The sequence below is a fragment of the Neurospora hispaniola genome (genome assembly GCF_033458365.1).
Source record: "Neurospora hispaniola strain FGSC 10403 chromosome Unknown B0T23scaffold_2, whole genome shotgun sequence".
Lineage (NCBI taxonomy): Eukaryota > Fungi > Ascomycota > Sordariomycetes > Sordariales > Sordariaceae > Neurospora > Neurospora hispaniola.
Window position 1 is genome coordinate 5,147,910 of NW_026944407.1, and position 18,314 is coordinate 5,166,223.

Below are 18,314 nucleotides of genomic sequence, written 5' to 3' on the forward strand. Positions count from 1 at the left end.
AGTCCTACCTTTGAATAACAGAGCCTCAAGGAATAGGAGAAAAAGGGGTCCTTGGCCTGTAGAGAGGGAATTTCGTTCTTCGAAACGAGGAAAGTTTGTCTGACTTTCACAGCTTTCTGGTTTGTGGGAATCCCTGGCTTTACAGATACCAACATCAATACCCTACGAGCATGAGAGAAGATGAAACAGAAATGGACGATATGATACGTACATGACTCTTATTTTTGGAGGGGGGGCTTTGTTCTAGTAGGCAGGCAGGCAGATACACCAATGAATGAATAATACAAAATCAATCCATACGCAGAGTATTCCTTTCTTTAGCGTGTGACGAACTTTGTGAATAGAAGAAGAAAGGGAGAAAGGGGGGTATGAGAGAGACTTTTATCCATGTATTAGGTAGTTGCCGGGTGACTATTCTTTTTTTTTTTAATAAAGAGTTGCTTATTGTTTCTCTTTGGCTACCTACCATCATATGAGACTTACTACTTACTGTAGGTTAGGGTTTCAGTGGAACCTGAGGTAAGAAAACAGGCGAGAAGAGTAATCACTTGTAGGAACTTCACCACCAGTTCGCTTTCACTGTGCTTTGACTTGACATTGGCTACGATAAGTCTCTCTTCTCTCTTCTCTCTTCACTCTTCAGCATTGCTCATTGGATTGTTCATCACCTACTTCTCAAGACAAGAAAGACACCAAAGACCACAACTAGTAGAAAGAGTTGATCAAATCATAATATGTACATTGTACCTTTTCTACAAACACTCGAAACATTCCAGACAGGCTCCAATCAAAGGCCGAACGCTGACTTCCCTTATACGTGATGGATGCCACTTCCATACCACCGACCAGAACCAGTGAGAGTCCGGTACAAGTTACTCCGACAATGGAAACCTCCCCCCGTCCATACCTAGAACTAGATAGTGATAGGAAAAGAAGAAGAAGAAGAGAAAAAAAAAAGACAACGCCGCCCCCCCCTTTATAAAAAGTAATAAAGATACGCCCCCATGGAAAAAAGGCGAGATGATGCATGCGTGAATTCATGCGTACGTACGTACGTTGCGTCGTCGTGGGTATACTGCCATCTCCTGTTTTTTTTTTTGTTCTTTTTGTTTCCCTCCCCGTCCCTTGAACAGATAAGCCACCATTCTCCTCTTTTCTGCCAATCATCCTCTCCAGCCTATCACCCACCATACCCCTTATCATGTCATGGGGTTCACCTCTTCTTCGCGTTCTCATCGACTTCCTCCCCCAACTCGTCGGGCCTCCTCGGATCCACATACGCACTGAGTCTTGAATCACCCCACCTTGCTCCAATCGTCACCCAGACATGCTTCATCGGGCCCGTGGCGTTCCTCGTCTCTCTGCAGCCCGTCCACCTTATTCTCTTCTCGCGTGACATGTCACTGTTTCCCAGTCCTCCGTTGGCGGACCACTCCTTGATTACGTCTCGGATGAACGTGATCTTCTCGCGGAACTGGTTGGCGGAGGGAATGTTTTGCAATGCAGCGGGGATTTCGGGGCGGCGACGGGAGGTGGAGGTACTGGTGATGGTAGAGCGGGAAGGGGACGAAAAGTTGAGGAGGGTTTGTAAGGGGTAGGAAAGGACGGAACGCTCGTCGAGGGCGGATTCGGAGAGGGAGCCTGTTATGGAGAGGTGAGTGGCGGCGGACTCGGGGAGGTGCCAGAAGTGGCAGAAGGTGCCAGTGGAGTCGAGGACGATTTTGGTATGGTCGGGGAAGTTGAACTGTTTATTTTGTTAGCTGGATCTCAGCAAAAGAGGAAAGGGGAGGGCAACATACCTGGAAATGACCATCGCAAAACATCCAGCACCCAACGTCACCGAACCTCTGGTAAAACGTCACGACATCACTCGGCGCAACAGTAGGGTCCGTGATGGTCGGCATCCGAATTGGCGCATCATCCTGATTGTCCGACTCTCGGCCATACTGAATCATGTAATTGGCAAACTTCTTCCACAACACAATCCGCTCCCTCTTTCGGTGGTCGTAGATATCCTTGCCCGCCGTAAGCTTACCCGTAGTGCCATCGGGGTTGACTGGGATATGGAAGTTCTGGGGCGAGACCCGAACACGATTGATGCCGTCTTCGCCGTTGTTTTCGTAAAAGTATACGCCCTCGTTTTGGGGCAGGATTTGGTGCCTGTCTGGGTATCTAGGGTCGTCTCTGCGCTGGCAGTGACGTTCAGCACCATGGACGAGCACGCAAGCAGGTGGTAGCAAACCACTTCGGCTACCCTCCTGGGTAGGGATGCTACGAAGAATGCAACCGACACTGCCATCATTCAAGATGTAGCCCAAACCAAACTTGTTGGTGTAATCAACCCACTTAACTACGATGTGAGGAGGTGATGGAGTCTTGTCCCGGGACGACACAAGAGCCATTGAGCGGGCGTTCAATGCCCGTTCCAGCTCTGCCTGCAGTCTGCGAAGCCTCTCAAGGACGATGTCAGGCTGCGTCCCTGGTACTGCCTCTTGATACTCGGCAGGACTGAAGAGACTCAGCTTGTCCTCTTGAGGCTTTTGCGATGTCGAGATTGGTACACTCCGCTGGATAGGAGCGGGCTCTTCAGCTGGCAACACCGCGGCCTGGCTTCTGGTTGTTGGGTAGCTGCGAGTGCTACGGGTCGTGGGTCGAATTGGCTGGGATCCTAATGCATCAGGAGCGGTCTCGGGCACTTCCCGCCTGCTGGACCGGGTGCGTAACGAAGTAGAGCTAGCACTTCTGAGCGCCGGCTCTGGAACTGTCTGCGACCGACCTAAGCTGCTGACCGTAGCGAGAGGGCGGCCTTGGGCCCTTTGTTGAGCCGCAAAACTCTGGGGTGGGACACGGAGAAGTCCTGTGGTGCCCCTGTTAGCGATGCTCGCCTGGGCGAGACTGTTGCTCAGGTCATCCACAACCGGCTTTTGAGGTTGTGAATGTATTACTCCCTCCATCCTGCTTCCGCCGATGTCCGCCAACGGGACGCGCTTCTGGGGTTGTTGTGACAATGTCAGCTTGGAGGCTTGCTGTTCGGCTTGCTGCTGCTGTAATAGACGAGCCCGACGTCTTGCCTCGGTCTTGATCTCGTCGTAGGGCCTGTAAACGATACCCTCGGCGAGCGGAATAACAGGGGTAAGGCCGTTTGCCTCCTCCTCTGCCATCTCTCGCCAAATGTTCTTGAAGACAAACTGCTGTGTGCACCATGGACCCACACTGCACTCCTTGCACATCTCTTGCACATTGCGGAGGTTGTCTGCTTCCGCTTGGGGACCGGACAGAGGATCGTAAAAGGCAGGATTCTGTGGTGGGGAATCTCGGAGTCTGGACGAAATGTCGGAAGGAACGGGCATGTAGCCAGAGGTAAAGAAGGGATGAGAGACGATGGTGTCAGGATCCGGTCTCATGTCTGCGTCTTGCAGCATGCTTGCAACAAGATCCTTGGCCTCCAGACTGTAGTACTTTTGTGTAGCATCGGGCGACGGCCACTCGTAATCACGTTCTCTCGCGCGGCGGTAGATTTCGTCGGTGGTTGAAGACTGGAAAGGTGGTTTCGAGGTGAGCATAGCGTAGACTATAATACCCAGACTCCAAATGTCCACCATGTGGTCATGGCCCTTCTTTCCCTTTTCGAGAATCTCGGGTGCAATGTAGTTGGGTGTTCCGCATAGGGTCGTCCTCCTCATGATCTGCATATCCTTCCCGGTGAGGAGCAAGGCAGCCAGGCCAAAGTCACCAATCTTGGCGTTCATGTACTTGTCGAGAAAGATGTTGCCCATCTTGAGATCGCGGTGGATGATGCCCTTGGCGTGCATGTACTTGATGGCGCCAGCAATCTGGACGGTGTAGAAGCGCACCTCGGGTTCTGTCAAGCCTTTGCGGCGCTTGACCATGTCCATGAGAGAGCCATTGGAGCATAGTTCGAGAACCAGATAGGTGCAGTTTTCAAAGGTAAAGGCGCGGTGGAACTGGACAATGTTCACATGTCGCATTTTGGAGTGGATCTGGAGCTCGGTCTGGAATTTCTGCTCCATTTTGGAGGCCATCTGGGCCTTGACGATCTTGAGGGCATATCGCTTGGAGCTTCCGATCAGCTTGCCGTCGTAGCAGATAGCGAAGCCGCCCTTTCCTAGGGGCTTGCCGACCTGGTAGATGGCGCCCTCTTTGCGGTCGGAGCTGGGGGGTTCGTTGACATGGTTCGGCGGGGGCGGCGGGTGGTCTTTGTCCTTGGAAGCCTTGAGCCCAGCAGCTGCCTTGGACTTTAGCTCATGGGCTCTCGGTCTCGCCGGGGCGTTAACATCTCTGGGGTATAGGGCGTCCATACCGACACCTCTCATTCCCACGACTTTCTCGAGCGCCTCGAGGATCACAGGTCGATCGATCGGCTATGTATTATTAGGAAGTCGTCGAGTTTGACGTCGGGGTCGTTGGCGGGGAGTCTCGTCCTGTTCGTCGGGTCATTCAATGCTGTGAATTGTCTGAAAGGTCTAAGGAGTGGAGGTTCCACCTTGGTTAGAGACACAACAGAGTGGAAACGAAGGGAAGAAGACCTAGGAAGCGCCAATTGTCTGTTTGGAAGAAGCAAAAACTCACAGTGGGACGGACTAGTGATGGCCAAGCACTGCTCGGCGGCCTGGGATCCGACGTATGTAGAGGTAAACTAAGCCAGGCAGTATCATGAAGATGTTTGTCGTCGATTGATGATATTTCAGCGCGGATTGACTCGGGTGTCGCGCTGGGAGGGAATAATTGGTGACGACGAAAACGAAGGTCGGTAGTAATTCATCCACTTGGTACCTTGCAAATAAATCAAACCAGGATGGTGACGACTTTGTTGCAAAAGTGGAGAGGTCAAGGGAAGGTGGAAAGTGGAAAAGAAGGACGCTGAGTTCAGATCGTTGTGTTGTTGAATTCATGCAAAACGGGAGCTGGTTGTTGCTTTGGAATGAATCCACCGTCCAAAATTGGCAAGCAAGCATGGAGCTCGAGACCTTTCGTTTTGTTTGTCCCTTTGCCAGTCAAGTCGCCAGGGCAACGGCGGGGACCCTCTCCAGCCAGGGCAGCCCACTGCAGCCAAAGGGACGGGACCTGATGGAACCCGAACCTCCACTGTCGCTTGCCAAGCCAGCACCGCAGGGCGCCCACAGACGGACCAGGGGGTCTGACTCGCCCGGTTCAGTGGGGTGCAGGTGCTGAGCTGGCTGGTTAGCGGCACCTTGACTCGACGTTAGGGCGGTAGGGTGCTGTTCACGCCAATCGGGCAATCCAATCAGGCAGCTGCTTGTCACAGCCTGGAGTCAATGGAGCTTATCGATATGGAGGATGACGGAAGCCCTGGGATGCAGGAATTGTCCGTCATCCGAACTTTAGAGATTAACCTACCCGGCACTCTCCTTCAATGTCTCGTCACATGCGCCTGTAGGTAGTATAGAAACCATTGTGACCTACTCCAGGTTTTTCTGTGAACTTGGCCAACAGCCATCACTTGGCAAACAACCTCTTCCACTCGTTGGCTCCTTGGCCAAACTCCCAATTCGTCCCAATTCGTGGAACCTCGGCATCGCCAACTCACCCACCACCAACGGCGGCAACGACCGACCAGCGGTTTTCCCTGGTTAGAGGTTAGGTCTCACCCCAGACATCACCATGGTCTCCCTTCCTCTCTTTAAGCTTGCCGCCCTCTTTGTGCGGCATATCTCCAAGTATGGCGCCGTATGTCCTCCCTCTATCCTTCCCTTCTCCTTGTCATGGGTAACCAAGTAGCCTGACATGCTTCCTCTTCTTCTTCACCCAGAACCACATCAAGCACCAAGCCCATGAACACCCCAAATTCCGCGCCTTCGCCGCCAAGTATGGCCAGATGATGCACCAGCTCAACATGCGCCTGTCCGTCCTCGCCCTTCGAAACTCCGACGCCGAGCTGCGCGCAAAGGAAGCCAAAGAGAAAGCCGAGGCGCCCACCGTCAAGACTGAAGAGCAAGTGCGCAAAGAGTTGGAACTCAAAGCCAAGTACGGCGTCATCCCAAAGGAGTCGCATGCCGTCAGGGAGCCGCCCAAGAGCATATGGAAGCGCAAGTTCAGGCCCTTGCCCGAGCCCAAGGCCGTCGACCTGTTTGCCGATGTCATTGGGGACGCCTTTATCTTGACCATTGCCAGCGCCCTGCTGCTCTACGAGTACTATCGGTCCTCGTCAAAGCCCGATCCGAACGTGCAGAGGATAAAGGATTTGGAGAAGCAGTTGGAGGAGGGAAAGAAGAGGGAAGACGAGTTCTTCAAGAGGGACGAGGAGAGGCAAGCGAGGTTGCAGGCTATTGAGGATGCGCTGAGGGCATACAAGGACCCAAGGACCAAGAAGCCCATCTATCCGCCGTCAGTGGCAGGCTCTGCAGATGAGTCGGACGAGGGCTTTGTTCTTACGAGGGTATTCTCGGGACTGACCGGGAAGTTGGGCTTCTAAGTACGACTTGTGACCCTCGATGGTGAGGGACGGGCTATAAAGAAAGACGTACCCGGATCCTCTTGCGCTCCAGGCAACACGGCCGATCCAAGGGCGGAGCGACAACCAAAGGGCCTTGGAAACATCCAGCAGTTTCTCATCACAACTGACACGGCAGGCACGGCGGACTACAATACAGGAGGAGCATCTTAACAGCATACCAGATACCTACAGTACTTAAAGCTAGACGATACCCTTTTCATTGGATAACAAACCACACCACTCTTCATCTCACCCTCTTCCCATCACCAACTCTCGCTCTATCTTACTCTTTTCTTTTCCATCTCCACAATGTCTTTCGATAGCAAGTTACCAACTATATTAGAGGTAGAGGTGTCTGACTCGGCAGAGCAGTCGGACTCATCAGATCACTCTGCTACAAACCCAACTAGCATATCGTCCAAGTCGGAGGAACCCCCACAGGAGCAACCTGCGCAAGCTGTGGCCGATGACAAGAGCTCCGTCCCACCGACTAAGCCATCGTCCGCACCTACCAGTACCCCCACAGACTCCAAGATCGCGTCCAAGCCGAATGTGAAGACAGCCCATCAGCTCAAGCACGTGTTTGGCGCGTACGGTCGAATGAAAACGGAATGGCACGAGGCCATGAAACAGGTCCTTGCTGTCCACGGAGAACGCTAGGAACGTAGGTATTCAGTCTTCACATTAGCGACCATCAACCAGTGGTACTCACAAGCTTCACAGAGACCGATGACATATTTCACGACATCGGCCTTCAGGGCCCTAAAGACAGCGATTACTCTTTTCGAGAGCCCTCTCAGCCTAAACAAAGCGACTATCGGGTTTTCTCCATCTTTTTACTTTCCGCAGAAACTCGGCTCAAGCATTCACTTGAACGGATTGTAGTTGCCGATCAAGCCTTCCGTGCCAACAGGCAACGGTCCCCCAGGCCGGTAATCATCATCTGCCTCGAGGATGACAAAGACAGCAGAATGACGGGCATGAGAGCTTTCACTGACCTTTTATTCGGGCACGTACTCGGTCCCTCCTTTTTTGTTCCAACATGGCTTCTTACGATTGACAGCAACATAAGAGATAAGACCCCAGCTAATCAACCACGATCCCACAGGCTCATCAACTCAACTGCACCGGATCTCTCGTCGATCCCCATTCTCCCCGTCGCTAGCTATACCGTCCTTCCCGCCGTGCTCGGCTGGCTTGAGATGTGGGGACTGGACCCTAGATTTTCCAAACCACTGCCTTTAGAACTACGATTTTCTGAGGATGACAAACCCCCATGGCTCTGCACGATCGATCACACCAATTCCCTCCTCCCGCGTTCGAAAAAGGCTTTCCATTTTTTACAGAGCCTCCGTCGCCGTCAATTTCTAGGACAGAGCGGTCCCAGTCCTCGAGGGCTGGTCATTGCAAAGGCAGGAAGGAGGGTGTTCCGAAAAGAGGGACAGGTCAAGGTAGAGATGGTGGTTACTTTTTGGGAGAAAGAGTACATTCTTTGACTATTGAGCGAATTTGTCTTCCAGGGGTTGTCTTGTCGCAGACATTTCGTGTACTTGAGAGTTCCTCATAAGCGTTTGATTTAGATAGCTTAGTTGTACAAATACTTAACACAAAGAACAGAAACAAGCCATACACTTATCAAAATACACCCTTTTATTATAGTGATCATTGCGACTTTTGACCGGACTCTCCACCGTCACCGTCCTCAAGATCCCCTTCGGTTCCGCGCTTTTGGATGGCTTGCATGAGTTCGTATAGTTGACCGATTTGCTCGTCTGTCATGTTATGTTAGTGACTGAACATGAGGAAAGGGGAAAAGGGAGGGATACGCACCGCTCATCTTTTCAACCTTGCCCTTGTCCAACTTCTCGCCTACCCACGAGTTTCCTTCGATTTTTTGGGCGTAGAGTTGCCACTCTGTTAAAAAGCCGATCTGTGAGGTGGGTGTTTGTGTTAGTCTATGCTTTTGAAGAGAATTTGCTCCTGCTCAATGACCACGGTTCCAGTCTGCTGTCGACGCTGTCCTCCTTTTCATCCCTTTCCTTCATGCCGTTCAACCGAGTTGCTCTCTTAAGCGTACTCCGTTGTCATTCTCCTGCCGTAGCTTCCTCCGTTTACCCCAGGCTTTCGGTATTTGTTTTTCCAGTTCGGCCCTCGTATTCCGACAAATCTCATCCCTTGCTGTTCGGTCTTCATTTCCCATCGGCTGTATCACCGCTCCCATTTTCCTCACTTCCATCACTTTCTCTCGCTTTATCGCCCTCCTTTTCAGTCCCTGTCATATGCTCCCACCAGGAATTTCCAGTGCATAACCTCCGCAATCTTCACTTCCCCCTCTTTTCCCCTCTGGTTTGCGTTGGGTACTTCATCAGTCACTTCACCACCTTTTCATCATCCCTTGGAGCTTCTTCACCTTCACTTCACTTGCCACTTCCTTCCCACTCCTCACTTCCAACGTCCCAATACCTTCCCCCACGCCCCTTATTACTACCTTCTCAACCCTCACCTTGGCCCCTCCCTTTGACCCTCCACGTCGCACCCCATCCCATCCCACTGTATCCCTCCCCAACATCCCATCCATCCATCCCATCCCATCCACCCCCTCCAAACATCCCATCCCACAGCCCATCCCACCCCACATCCAGAACCTCAAATGTATAAAAACAAAGAAATGCAGAAAAAAAACTCACCAAATGCGCCGGATTATCCACACTCCGATGCGCCCGAAACTCGGCCTTGACATACTCATCCCCCAACAGCCGCATCTCGCGCGGCAAGTGTTTTCTGTGCGCGCGAAGGAGTCGTCGATAAAGATAAATGGGCGGTAGGAGAGCGAGCGGGCCGGGCGTCATGCCGTGGTTTTTGGAGTGGGTGAGGGCTGCGGCGGAGCGGCGGAGGGTTGGGGCGAGGGCGTACATTCTGAAATTTTCCTTTTCGATTTTGTTTTGGGGTGGATGGCCAGTGAAAAAAAGGGTAGAGAAAGATGAAAGAGAAAAGAAGTGGAGGAAAGACGGGGGAGGAGGGGGAATGGGGGGGAGAAAAAGGGGGGGAGGGAGATGAAGCTGGTGGTGATGGTGGTTGATGGGCGCGGCGACGGAGACGGGGCGGCTGATACACTCACTGCAATGAACGGCGTTGAGTGACGGTCCGGGCGGAATGCCGGATTTGCCGAACGACGGTTGGAGAGCGCTTGGTGATGACAAGTGCCAAGACCGGAGGTCGGTGGGTCTGGATCCACTTCTTTCTTTCGAAGACAACAAAATGGGAAGACAACACCAAGGAGAGCATCACGATGTAAACAAATCGTCAACCGGCCATTTTCACCGTGGAATATGTTCAGTGATGAACAGATATAATATTCAGTATAGACTTCAAGTACATGCATTCAGCACCTCTATCTAGGGTATCTATACCTCACACCTTCTCTGCCACCATCCACATCTCTGGCCATATTAAACCCCGCCACCCACGAGAACACACGTTCAGGTTAGGCAGCCAACGCCTCCGCAATCCACCCCGCCTGAATGGCGCTCACCTTCTTTGCATAATTCTTTTGCGTATACACATGCTCCAGGAACATGATAGCCTCCCTCTTGACCCCATGCAAACTACTACTCGGGTGAATAGCAACCACATGTTTCCCATGGGCAGTCACATAACTCGCATCGGGCGCTAGCACGGCCGTCTTCATCGCGAACCCCTTCAAGAACGCCTTGAGGATCCTCTCTGCCGTCTCCGGCGACACAGGCTGGTACGTCACCTCCGCATCCGGCATCGGGAACTCCGCCAGCATCTTATTCTTGACCGACAGCGACCGGAGTTGTTTCCTGATATTCAGCGCCTGTCGCATATTCCGCACATTAATCCGGCGTTGTTTGCAGAACGTCCCACGGTCGGCAGAGGGGGTGGAAACGAAGCGTTGCATGGTATTCAGGTACGTGATCAAGTCGCCCTCGCGACGCTGGAGTTCTTTCCTGTACACGTCCACGGCTTCCTTGTCTTCTTCCGAGCGGACTTGCATGAAGATGTCGTCGCCTGCGGTTATGCACGAGATGATGTCGATGGTTTCCAGCAGGCAGTCATAGCGCGGGTCAGCGGCCGCGAGCAGGACGCGCGCGTAGGGCGCAGTGACGGGGAACAAAACCATTTTGCGGCCTGTGTCGGTGATGCGGCCGTCGTCGCCTAGCGCGCCAAGCACATGTAAGTGCACGAGAGCGTTTTCGACGGCGTCGATTTCCGGCCGGTCCATCAACGGGAAGGAAAGCACGTCGTCGATGCCGCGGGCTTTCATTGTCAAGACGGCGCCGAGGACGTCTGTCCGCAGAATCTCGGGGAGGTCTGTTTTTTGGAGAGTGGCGAAGGTGTCGGCTGTGTAGAGACGGAAGCATTTACCGGGGCCTTCACGGCCGGCACGACCGGTGCGTTGGATGGCGGAGGACTTGGAGATGGGTTTTGCGAGCAGCGATTCCATGCCGAGACGGGGACGGTATTGTTTGACTTTGGCTTTGCCGCAGTCGACGACGTAGCGCACGCCGGGGACGGTGACGGAGGTTTCGGCAATGTTGGTGGCTAGCACGATCTTGCGCGTGAAGGGATGCTTGATGGGCTGGAAGGCTTCGTGCTGGGCTTCCATGGAGAGCTGGCCGAAGAGGGGGAAGACTTTGACTTTGGGCACTTTGGGGTCGAGGGTTTCGGCGAATTCTTCGATTAGGCGCTGGGCGGCTTCGATTTCTTCTTGGCCGGTGAGGAAGCACAGGATGTCCTTCTTGCCGTGTTTATCGGAGAGCGGCTCTTGGGTGTGGATCTTGAAGACCGTTTTGAGGAGTGCCTCCTGGATGTCTGGAACGGGTTTGGGCTCGTGGATGACTTCGACGGGGAACTGTCGGCCTTCAATCTCGAGGTATTCCACTTCCTCCCCGGATGTCCCCTTCTTAAGACTGTCGTCGCTAGAAAAGAACTTCTTGATTCTTTCGACCTGTGCGGTAGCACTCATGACTACCACCTTGAGCGGGATCCCTCCACGACCGGCCTTGTCGCCCGTAACAATCTGCTTGAGGAACCCAGACAGCAAATCGACATCCACACTGCGCTCGTGGATTTCGTCCACAATGATGGCCGAGTATTGTCGTAGATGCGGATCCCTCAACAGTTCCTGCAGCAACATACCCTCCGTAACGTACTTGATCTTCGTCCCCGGCGGTACTCGATGATCGAAACGGACTGAGTAACCAACCAGGCCCTTCTCCTGGTCTTTCCTATCCTTCTTCTCATTCCCATTCTCCTCAACCACCTCTTCATCACCACCATTACTCTTCCCCATCTCCTCCACTACATCCTTCTCCTCATCCCACTCCTCTCCCTCCTTCCCACCCTTTGGCCCCTTTCCATCCTTCCCTTTCGGTCCCCGTCCCTTGAACCCTGTCCCCCTCCCACTCGTATCCAACGGCGTCCCGCACTCCTTCGCCACACGTCCCGCAAGCGTAGTAGCAGCTACCCTTCTCGGCTGGGTAATCGCAATGACTCCTCCAACGTTGACCGTCTCTTCCCTCGTCTTTGCTTTACCACCCTCCTCAAGAACCTCGTTCCCATCTTTATCCAACACCTTGGTCTTGACCTTGACTCTTCGTCGCTGACACCACCGCTCCTGATACAAGAACTGCGGGACCTGGGTAGATTTACCCGAACCGGTTTCACCGACGAGCACTAGCACGTCCTTTTTGGAGAGGATGGAGCGGATCCGGTCTTGGTAGAGGTAGAGCGGGAGGGCGCGGCGGGTGGCAAAAAGGGAGGGGTCTCCTGTGAGAGGGCGGGAAGGCTTGAATTCCTTGGGGTCTGTTGTTGTCGTTGTATCATTTTCGGTTGATGGTGCTGGGGTGTTGTTGTCTGATGTCGAGGTTGAAGGGGTGCTGGCAGTTTTTGGTTTCTTGGTGAGGTAGCCTTCGAGGGAGATGGTTTTGTTACCGATTTTGAGGACTTCGCCGGATTCGGCTTTTCTTTTGCGTGACATTTTGAGAGGTGGCGGGGGTTAACGGGATCAAGAGCTGGTGAGAATTGGAGGATGAAGTGAGAAGCGTGGATGGGGTGAGTTATGCTGGGAAATGTACATATGGGCGTGCAAAAGAAAAACGGCTGGCGAGATGTGATTGGATGAAATGTGTGATGAAAGTGAAGGGTGGATCCAGACGGGTGAGATTACAGCTGGCCGGCGGTCACTTGGCACTTGGTGGGGACTCGCATCTGTCACTGTCGCTGCCAACGTCAACTGTAAACATCACCTTCACTTTCACTTTGTAAACCATCTTCAGTTTGCGTAGTTTTACCCGTCCATTCTCACTTGTATATATTGTTTACTGATTGATCTACTCAAATATCTAACACGATGGTCAACCAAGCACAGAAAATGCCGACGGCGAGACAACCACCGACCCAACCTTGAATCTTTTGGGCCTATGACCCGTCCTCACCCACAAGCTCATCTTGATCTCGATGTCATCCACGTCCTTGACCTCAACGTGGTTCCCGACCGTGAATACATTCTGAATATACGGACTCCTCACCGGTGTTGCAAATTCCAAACTCACATCATGGCCAGCCCCAGCGCAAAACTGAATTGGGTTCCTCCCTTTGACTTGGGCTTCAGTTTCTCCCTGCTTGCCTGTCTGCGCGAGTGCACTCCTTACTTGAGGTTTGGAATCGAAAGGTGGTACACTCATAACAAACGGCCTGGGTACCTAAGACAGCGTAGTCGACAGAGGTGAAGCGCGCCACTTTACGGTCCCGTAACTGCCCTCTTATCTACACAGTAGAAGCAACGGCGTTCGAATATGTCCTTGGGCACGTTCGGGCAACCTTTTTTTCTTCTCTTGTTTTTATTTTTCTCCAGTTTTACCCTCTCGTCGTTTTGATTGTTTCCAACAACTTGGCCGTAAACAGCATACTGTAGGTGTCTGGTTGGTATATAATTGTGCTATTATAGTAGGCCTTATGTTGATCTGGAAAAGGCATCGAGGTGTGCTGTCAAAAAAACTGCGGAAGATCTACAACGGTTCCATTCAAGTGAGACTTCCCAGGCGTGTACTTGTATGGCATGACATTCAGCATACCTAGCGAACAAGGGTAAATGCCATGCAATTGTGAATCCAAACATTTCCCGCTTGATCCAAACGCCTGTCCCTAGAGGTAGTATGTAGGTATACAGCAAAAACAAACCTCAACCCAAACGTCATGATCATAACCCGAAATCGACAGCGGCCCCAGCCGTCCACCAAACGAAAGCCCATCACGAACAACTAATCCGATCTCGGCCCCTGTTCTAACCCCGTTCCCAAGCCCACCGACTCCCTCAGCTCTTCATAAAACGGTTCCGGACGGACCAACAACTCTTTAAAAAGCTCTCTCCTCGCCTCCCTATTCTGCCACGCCTTCTTGCTCCGATACTGCGACAGCCTAGCCGCCATCAACGCGTCCTGCGACGGGCCCAACCTACGCCTCAGCTCCCTGTGCATATCATGATGCTGACACCAGGTATTACAGTAATTCTTCGTCAGCGCCAGTAACCGCTCCCACATATCTTCCTCCTCCTGCTCCTTGTCCTTGCCCTTGATGTTCTGCTGCTGCTCGTACACGTCCAGCAGGTCATGCAGCATAACCATGATCCTGCGGCTATTATAGCTCTCGACGCCCAGCGTGTCGCAGATGTTGATGGCCGGCACCATCAGCGCCGTCACGGCGGAGGGGATGTCGCCGTTCTGGATAAAGATGTGGGCCATCTCGCTGACTTGCTCGGATACGCGGTAATGGTGCGGGCCGAGACGTTCCATGGTGCGCTTGTGCACCTCGCTGACGATGATGCGCGCGCATTCGGGCCGCTGCTGAGCGAGCATGTTGCCGGCGAGGGCGCGCATGATGTTGCATGCTTTTTCCGAGTTGGCGCCGTGGAAGTCGACGGCGTTGTCGTAGTAGGCCCATAGTTTGGCTTCGTCCTTGCGGAGGGCGTCGGGGATGTGCGGGGGTTCGTCTTCTTCGACGGGTGTCTGGGGAGGAAGAGGTTGCACTGCTGCTGCTGCTGTTGCATTGTCTTTTTCGTCCTCCGCCGTGGCGATCTTCTTTGGCTGTGGACGACAGAGACTTTCGTATTTGAGAAAGCGGTGGGTCCGCTCCGGATCGGCCATTTGTCTGGCTACTTCCTCGTTGAACTTTATATCCATCTCATCATTCTTTTTGAACAAGGCCTGGGCGAGTTCCACATCTGCGTCCAGCTTCTTGAGATGCTCAGGGCTTCCGTTCCACTTCCTCGATTTCATGATTTGCAGTAGGAGAGTGACGGCGTCCGACAACCGGCCCATTGTCTGGTAGAGCTTGGCCAGAGCTTCGTCGATCTTGATGATGGCATCATCGGCATTGAGATACAGCTCCATTTCTTCGGAACCGAGTGTAAAGTAGTTGAAGAACTCGCCCTCTTCCTCTCCCTTCGCCTCCTCTTTCTTCCCACTTTTCTTCTTTTCCTCGTTCTTCCCTCCCTTCTCTCCCTCCTTCTTAGCCTCATGTTCATTCAGTAATTGTTGCCAAGTATCCTTAATCTCTACAACTCGCCGATCTCTGGCTTCCACCAGTAAGCGCTCCGCCTCGCCGAATCGGCCGAGGTCACTATACAGCTCTGCTAAAGACTTCATGGCTGAAATGGTCGACTCGTTGTGATTGGTACCTGCGTGCTCCATGTTGAAGTCGCGAATGGCATCGATCCAGATACCCTCTGCCTTTTCCCAATCATTGCCCTCCTGCGCCATCGTGGCGAGCTTTGTCTGAATGAACATTTCGAGCTCGCGATCACCTTCTCGCTCCTTCACTAGCGTCTCACACGCCATGGCGTGCGGAAGGACCTGCCGCCTGTACTTGACTGCCGCAGGACTTGTTTTGGAGGTTGGGATTGACCCAATCAAAAGCGTCCGCGCCCACAGCGAGTACACCTTCTGCTCTGCCTTGCTCAAACGGTCCCTGGCCCAGCCGTGGATGAGCACGTGCATCGAGTACGACCGTGGGGCGGTCTCAGCTCCTGGTCCTCGTAGTTGGCGACAAGGTTTGAGAAGAGAAAAGGATTCGAGAAGGAGCATTCCGTCCCGCAGGGTTCGGTCGTTCCATTTCTGGGTGTTGTCGACCGTGATGAGCTCTTGTACCGAGTGGCTACCATCCCGAAGGGGGTCGAATCCCCTCTGTGACCGGAACTCGGCCGCTCGCTTGAAGATTTCTTCCGACAAGTTCTCGTGGTAGTAGAAGCAGATGATGTTGAGAATCTTGATGGCTGACCGCGCTTGTTGAGCTCGAATGTGGCCTTCCTTGTTTCTCGCCCAGGCCTTGATCTGATCGAAGGAGATGTCAAAGGTGGTGAAGACGGCCTCATTCCTTCCCTCTGTCTTGTGGGTGACCTTTTTCATTCTTTCTATCCTTCTTTCCTGAAATTCTTGGAGATAGCGCCCTAATGACTCCCCGGTTTGGCCGAGATATGTTCCTGCTTGGTCGAGAGCAAGAGGGAGACATCCGAGCTCTCTAGCAATTGGCAGTGCTGCAATTTTCATTGATTGGTCGTCATGGTCTTTATCGGCGGCTCTAAGCAAGAGAGTTACTGCGTTATCCTCACTGAGCTCGTTGACTTCTGCGATGTTGGCCGAGCGAAGACCGGGCCTCACGTCCTTCTTACGACTGGTGAAGATAACGTGGGCATGACCGCTCCTCGGGAGATAGTTGGTCCAGTCTCCGTCTTGGTGATCGACGTTGTCAAGAATAAGCAGCCAATCGTCCTTCAAGGTCTCCATCCACTTGATGACTCGAAGGACTAGTGCGTCATTGGCGACGGCTTCTTGGGGCCACAACTCCAAGCCGATATTCTGGTACCCCTCCTTGAGAGTGTAAGGAGTGGTGGCATCGACCCAGAACTTGTATTTGAACCGGTCTTTGTGGTCTTCGTAGAATTTCAGAGCAACCTGGGATTTCCCAGCACCGCCCATTCCCCAGATCAAGAACTCGAGGGACCGCGATCGTTTGGATGCATCTTCAGACTGGAAGAAATATCCTGACATCTTGTCGAGAGTTTCTTTTCTGCCGGTGAAGTATCGACTGACAGTTCCTCGGGGTTGCGACTCGCGCACTTGCACCCTTAGTATTTTGCCTGCACGGGCCAATCTGTCAGTAAGTCTCTTATGTCCAGTCCCATATCCACTGAATACTTACAAGCTTGCCCGATGGTCACATTTTCCGTCTTGTTGTTGACCAAAACATCCACGACTTTCTCAATGTCTGCCTTGGCTTTCGCAGTCTCCAGATACTCCTCAGTCATTGCTTTCAACTTTGGTATGTCCTGGTACGCCTCCATCTTCACCTTGCTCGCGGCGTCAGGAACGCTAAAGCGGAAGTAGGTCGACTCATGATCTGTGAACTTCCTGTCCATATCTTCTCTTCTCGCTTCCGAATCAGTGGTGACTTCTTTCATCAGCTTTCCGACATCCACAAGCTGGCCGATTGCGCTGGTGGACTCCATATTCTTCGGCCGAGTCCCGGTGCCGAGACTGAGGAAACAGCCCAGTTTGCAAGAGTTGTCAAATTGCATTCCTGCCTCGTCTAGCACCTCGGCTACGGGATTGTTGACACCCATTGCAGCATCAATCAGCTCCTCTTTGACTCCCTCATTCTCTATGACAAGAGGTTTGAAGAAGGTGGGAGCAGCCGACGTGGCCCGTGCCGCCTGGACGATGGTGATGTTCTTGTCCCAGTCGTCACCACTGTTGTATGAGCGAATCCGGCGCGGAACGCCCTGGTTTTGCTTCGGCATGGCACATACAAAGGCTTTCCCGGTCGCTCGTTCGTCCACAGAGGGATCCTTCATCAAAGGGCTGGACCTACATTTTTGCACAACTTCGTGGACTGCTCGCTCGAGCGCTTCCTCGCCATATCTGGACACCAAACTTAATCTTCGATTTCTGGTGCAGAATATTTTCTTGGCAAAGCTGTCGTACTCTTTCAGTGCTTCGGTGGTGGTCAGCTGGAGTCTGCCGAGCAGTATCGCAACAAGACTGTATGACATGATTTAGTCCAGGGTCAAGTCAAATTGAAGCTTCGGGTCGGGGCACCTACCCTCCAGTACTGACACCGCCAATGAGATGAAAATAATCACAGGGCTTTGGAATCTCACTCAGGAGCTCCCTTTCTTGGACTTTCCTCATTATTCTGTCAAGGATAACCAGTTCTGACACACCGCGAATCCCTCCACCATCTGCGTGTTTCGGCATATTGTTAGCTATACAGTAATCCAAGGTCCATTACCATGGATAGCCTACCGAGAGATAGCAAGTTGAGTGGGCCACCATCTTTGGGAGCCATCTTGTATTCTGCTCTCTGCTACTCGTATCCAAAAGCGTTCAACCGTTGACTCGTAATTTAGACAATAATAGACGAAATGAGAACAGGATATCAACAAATAATGACAAGAAGAAATAAAAAAAAAGTGGTGAAGAACCCCAGACTCCAGGACCGTGACATGGGAGAGGGAACACTTTCATATATCTTCCAGTCCCATAGCAAAAGCAAGAATCCCGTCGTGGTGGTACCTGACTGGACCAACGTCAGCACCCGACCCGAACTATCGGAACCGCCCATTATGTAGCCCACTGGGGATTCGAGGACCCCGGACTCGACGAGGTGAACCCATGTTGGTTGCCTTCTTGTTTCTCCCAGACTTGCATCTACACACCCCCTCTCCCCCTCCCCAAGCCCCTCGAAGGTCTCTGAGTCCACGCACCCCCCGGGTCGTTGTCGAAGGGTTACATGGCGGATAGCAAAGACGTACTTGGGA

The 18,314-nt window shown here is 52.7% G+C and overlaps 7 protein-coding genes across 7 annotated transcripts; 2 read left to right on the top strand and 5 right to left on the bottom strand.

Annotated features, from left to right (window-relative positions):
- Positions 1 to 1,035: 1,035 nt before the first annotated feature.
- B0T23DRAFT_99275 (uncharacterized protein) lies at positions 1,036 to 4,414 on the bottom strand. Its single transcript, XM_062842109.1, has 2 exons — positions 1,800 to 4,414; positions 1,036 to 1,744 (listed from the first exon to the last, which is right to left on the bottom strand). Exons 1-2 carry the CDS (start codon positions 4,332 to 4,334, stop codon positions 1,214 to 1,216), a joined length of 3,066 nt encoding a protein of 1,021 aa, XP_062696278.1. The 5' UTR covers positions 4,335 to 4,414; the 3' UTR covers positions 1,036 to 1,213.
- A 942-nt stretch (positions 4,415 to 5,356) lies between these two features.
- Positions 5,357 to 6,619, top strand: B0T23DRAFT_99296 (optic atrophy 3 protein-domain-containing protein). The gene is made up of 2 exons (XM_062842111.1): positions 5,357 to 5,709; positions 5,792 to 6,619. Exons 1-2 carry the CDS (start codon positions 5,644 to 5,646, stop codon positions 6,452 to 6,454), a joined length of 729 nt encoding a protein of 242 aa, XP_062696279.1. The 5' UTR covers positions 5,357 to 5,643; the 3' UTR covers positions 6,455 to 6,619.
- On the top strand, positions 6,620 to 7,388 carry B0T23DRAFT_99306 (uncharacterized protein). Its single transcript, XM_062842112.1, has 2 exons — positions 6,620 to 7,139; positions 7,199 to 7,388. Exon 1 carries the CDS (start codon positions 6,785 to 6,787, stop codon positions 7,133 to 7,135), a length of 351 nt encoding a protein of 116 aa, XP_062696280.1. The 5' UTR covers positions 6,620 to 6,784; the 3' UTR covers positions 7,136 to 7,139; positions 7,199 to 7,388.
- Positions 7,389 to 8,013: 625 nt separating this feature from the next.
- B0T23DRAFT_99291 (uncharacterized protein) lies at positions 8,014 to 9,612 on the bottom strand. The gene is made up of 4 exons (XM_062842110.1): positions 9,163 to 9,612; positions 8,306 to 8,405; positions 8,106 to 8,247; positions 8,014 to 8,024 (listed from the first exon to the last, which is right to left on the bottom strand). The coding sequence occupies exons 1-3, from the start codon at positions 9,388 to 9,390 to the stop codon at positions 8,138 to 8,140; spliced, it is 438 nt and encodes a 145-aa protein (XP_062696281.1). The 5' UTR covers positions 9,391 to 9,612; the 3' UTR covers positions 8,014 to 8,024; positions 8,106 to 8,137.
- Positions 9,613 to 9,732: 120 nt separating this feature from the next.
- Positions 9,733 to 11,851, bottom strand: B0T23DRAFT_375694 (P-loop containing nucleoside triphosphate hydrolase protein). The gene has a single exon (XM_062836906.1). It carries the CDS (start codon positions 11,790 to 11,792, stop codon positions 9,960 to 9,962), a length of 1,833 nt encoding a protein of 610 aa, XP_062696282.1. The 5' UTR covers positions 11,793 to 11,851; the 3' UTR covers positions 9,733 to 9,959.
- Positions 11,852 to 12,771: 920 nt separating this feature from the next.
- B0T23DRAFT_375695 (uncharacterized protein) lies at positions 12,772 to 13,400 on the bottom strand. Its single transcript, XM_062836907.1, has one exon. It carries the CDS (start codon positions 13,183 to 13,185, stop codon positions 12,856 to 12,858), a length of 330 nt encoding a protein of 109 aa, XP_062696283.1. The 5' UTR covers positions 13,186 to 13,400; the 3' UTR covers positions 12,772 to 12,855.
- On the bottom strand, positions 13,377 to 18,053 carry B0T23DRAFT_99326 (uncharacterized protein). Its single transcript, XM_062842113.1, has 4 exons — positions 17,800 to 18,053; positions 17,597 to 17,735; positions 16,697 to 17,535; positions 13,377 to 16,634 (listed from the first exon to the last, which is right to left on the bottom strand). The coding sequence occupies exons 1-4, from the start codon at positions 17,840 to 17,842 to the stop codon at positions 13,762 to 13,764; spliced, it is 3,894 nt and encodes a 1,297-aa protein (XP_062696284.1). The 5' UTR covers positions 17,843 to 18,053; the 3' UTR covers positions 13,377 to 13,761.
- Between the last annotated feature and the right edge of the window lie 261 nt (positions 18,054 to 18,314).